The sequence below is a fragment of the Hordeum vulgare genome, chromosome 5H (assembly GCF_904849725.1).
Source record: "Hordeum vulgare subsp. vulgare chromosome 5H, MorexV3_pseudomolecules_assembly, whole genome shotgun sequence".
Lineage (NCBI taxonomy): Eukaryota > Viridiplantae > Streptophyta > Magnoliopsida > Poales > Poaceae > Hordeum > Hordeum vulgare.
In genome coordinates this window covers 361,335,753-361,338,168 of record NC_058522.1, presented here as the reverse complement: position 1 = coordinate 361,338,168, position 2,416 = coordinate 361,335,753, and the positions used below count along the sequence as shown (strand labels likewise).

The 2,416-nt window shown below is 51.8% G+C and overlaps 1 protein-coding gene across 1 annotated transcript; it reads left to right on the top strand.

Annotated features, from left to right (window-relative positions):
- The first annotated feature begins 627 nt into the window (after window positions 1-627).
- LOC123398057 (MFS18 protein-like) lies at window positions 628-1,327 on the top strand. Its single transcript, XM_045092568.1, has one exon. The coding sequence runs from the start codon at window positions 732-734 to the stop codon at window positions 1,116-1,118; it is 387 nt and encodes a 128-aa protein (XP_044948503.1). The 5' UTR covers window positions 628-731; the 3' UTR covers window positions 1,119-1,327.
- Window positions 1,328-2,416: the final 1,089 nt, after the last annotated feature.

Sequence of the window (2,416 nt, the reverse complement as noted above, 5' to 3'; positions counted from 1 at the left end):
GATGTTATGTGTATATGTGTAAAATTTTAGAATGAAATACCTTGAAACATTATTTGCACAAAAAAACAAATTCATGTTCTGCAATGATGAATAGTATCATGTGTTAAAAAGTTTTAAATTTATCTTTATTGTACAACCCTTATTTTAATTTATTTATTTTTGAAAATTTACACAAACGTATGTTACGTCCTTACTTACGTACCTTTGTATTTGTTTTCAAAATAGTTTGAAATGTAAAAATATGAATTTTCATGAAATTTAAATTTCAAATTTAAAAGCCTATATGGAGGCCGAGCTCCAAACGCTATTTCCGTGCAATTACCCCAAAACAAAAGCCAAATTCACTGGATTTTGAACACTCTTCATGCAAGCGATAGCTATACTAGCTCCCAACCACGACCAGATCTACGATTTCCCCCTTTCTTCCTCCGCCCATTGATGCACCACTGGTCTCCAAGAGCAAAAGTATTAATGGAGATCACAGGATGGCAGTAAACCGCAGCAGGTACCCGCTCCTTTAATCGTCTCCTTAACGCCCCCCACCTACCGTCCCTCAGGCCGATCGATGAGCTGCCACCACTTCAATGACGCTGCTTCCCCGGCTATAAAACCTCCTGCCACCTTTCTTCCTCCTCCATCTCCCACAGAGCTAGAAGCAACAAGCAAGCAAAGCAAGCAGCCACTCACACACTAGCCAGGAGCAAGAACACTAGTTCAGGAGCTAGCTATCGATGGAGAAGTCTACCAAGATGGTGGCGGTGCTCGTCCTCGCCGTGCTGGCCGCGGCAACCGGCGCCGAGGCGAGGAACATCAAGACGACGGAGGCGGCAGCTGCCAGCAAGGACGCGGTCCTCCAGCCAACGACCTTTCCGCCGTTCGACCGCTTAGGCGGCGGGTCGGCGGCGTTGGGCGGCGGCCTCCCCGGCAGCAGCGGCATGCCCGGATTCAGCCTCCCCGGCAGCGGCGGCGCCACCCCGAGCTTCGGCGGCATCGGCAGCATGCCCTTCCTCGGCGGCGGCTCCCCTGGTCTCGGCGGCTCCCCCGGCCTCGGCGGCTTCGGCGGCATGCCGGGCTCCCCCGCTGCAGCTGCCGTCGACGACCACGCCAAGAAGCCGTGAAAAGCTGAGGGTGGCCGTTGATAGCTAGATCCGCTGGTGTGTGGCAAGCACTGACGCGGCGCATGGTTGATGTTTCGGTAGTGCTACTCGTAGCGTGCACGCATGCATGCATAGTTCTGTGGGCGCTATACGCCGCGCGTACGTACGTTTGGGGAACTCGATTTGTTTGTTGAGTTTGTTGTTTAATTAATTACTCCTATATCATGTCTGATGCTTTTGTCCGACATATGATCGTGTGGTGTCGCCACAATAATTTCATCAACAAGATGACATCCGCTCAGCAGAGAGGGAGAACTAGCTCAGGATTAGGGAGGTCGGAGCTCACCGAGCGCATCGAGGTGCCTCCTGCGCACGTTCAAATCCCCCTTGGTGCTCTCCCCGAGGTAGTCCACCTCTGACAGCCTCGACGATGTCACGGAAAAGTACGGCTCCTCGTCGTCGTCGTCGTACTCCTCGCTCGGCTCCCCCTTGACCGCCGACGACTTGCTGGCGTCGAGCGCGCGGCACCGGAGCGACAGGGGAGAGCCCGGGAGGCGGAGGCGAGCCCTGACGAGGCATCGCGGCTGTGGCGGCGGCACTCTGGAGCGCCGCGGAGGCGGCAGCCGCGGCGGGAAACGGAGGCAGAGGCGGCGCACGAGCTCGACGGGGTCCGCCATTGCCCCGCGCGCGCTGCTGGGGTGCTGGTTGGTTTGCCTTTGGTTGAGACTTGAGAGTTGAGACCGAGAGCGACCGTGATTCGGGGAGTGGATGGGGGGAGGTGGGAGGTTAGTGGGGGGAGTGGGGACGCCGGCACGGTGTAAATTGAGAAAAATAGTTCGAAATGCTTTTCAAAAACTTCTCGTAAGAAGAAATTATAAATTCCTGGAATTTCAAATACAGGGTGAATGGAAAGACCGAAAAGCGCTCATTTTCTTATTCATTTTTAACACGCCAGATTCATGCTTACCAGCAACAGTTATTGAATTGCTCTCTTCAATGCTGAAGGTGTTTTTCATGCTTTCCAACATGTAAACGCTTTTACCGGGCGCGTCGGCCGAATCGTTTCGGCCGGTCGCGGGCGGGCTGCTCAGATTTGCTGTAACCACGTATAATTTTGATGCAAACATTTGTTATTTTATTATATTTTGTTTATTCAAAAGGCTGCATTCACGGTTGGTTGCAATTAGAGTTCGTTGGATTTTTGCTACAACCGGTGTTTTGATTTTTACTACAATTGTGTTAATTTTTGCTATAACCGACACCATTTTTTGCTGCAACCGTTCACTAAAAAGTTGCATACACGTTCACGTACATATTTG

Bases quoted from the DNA above. Each gene is read 5' to 3' on its own strand.
- LOC123398057 (XM_045092568.1), top strand. From the start codon at position 732: ATGGAGAAGTCTACCAAGATGGTGGCGGTGCTCGTCCTCGCCGTGCTG.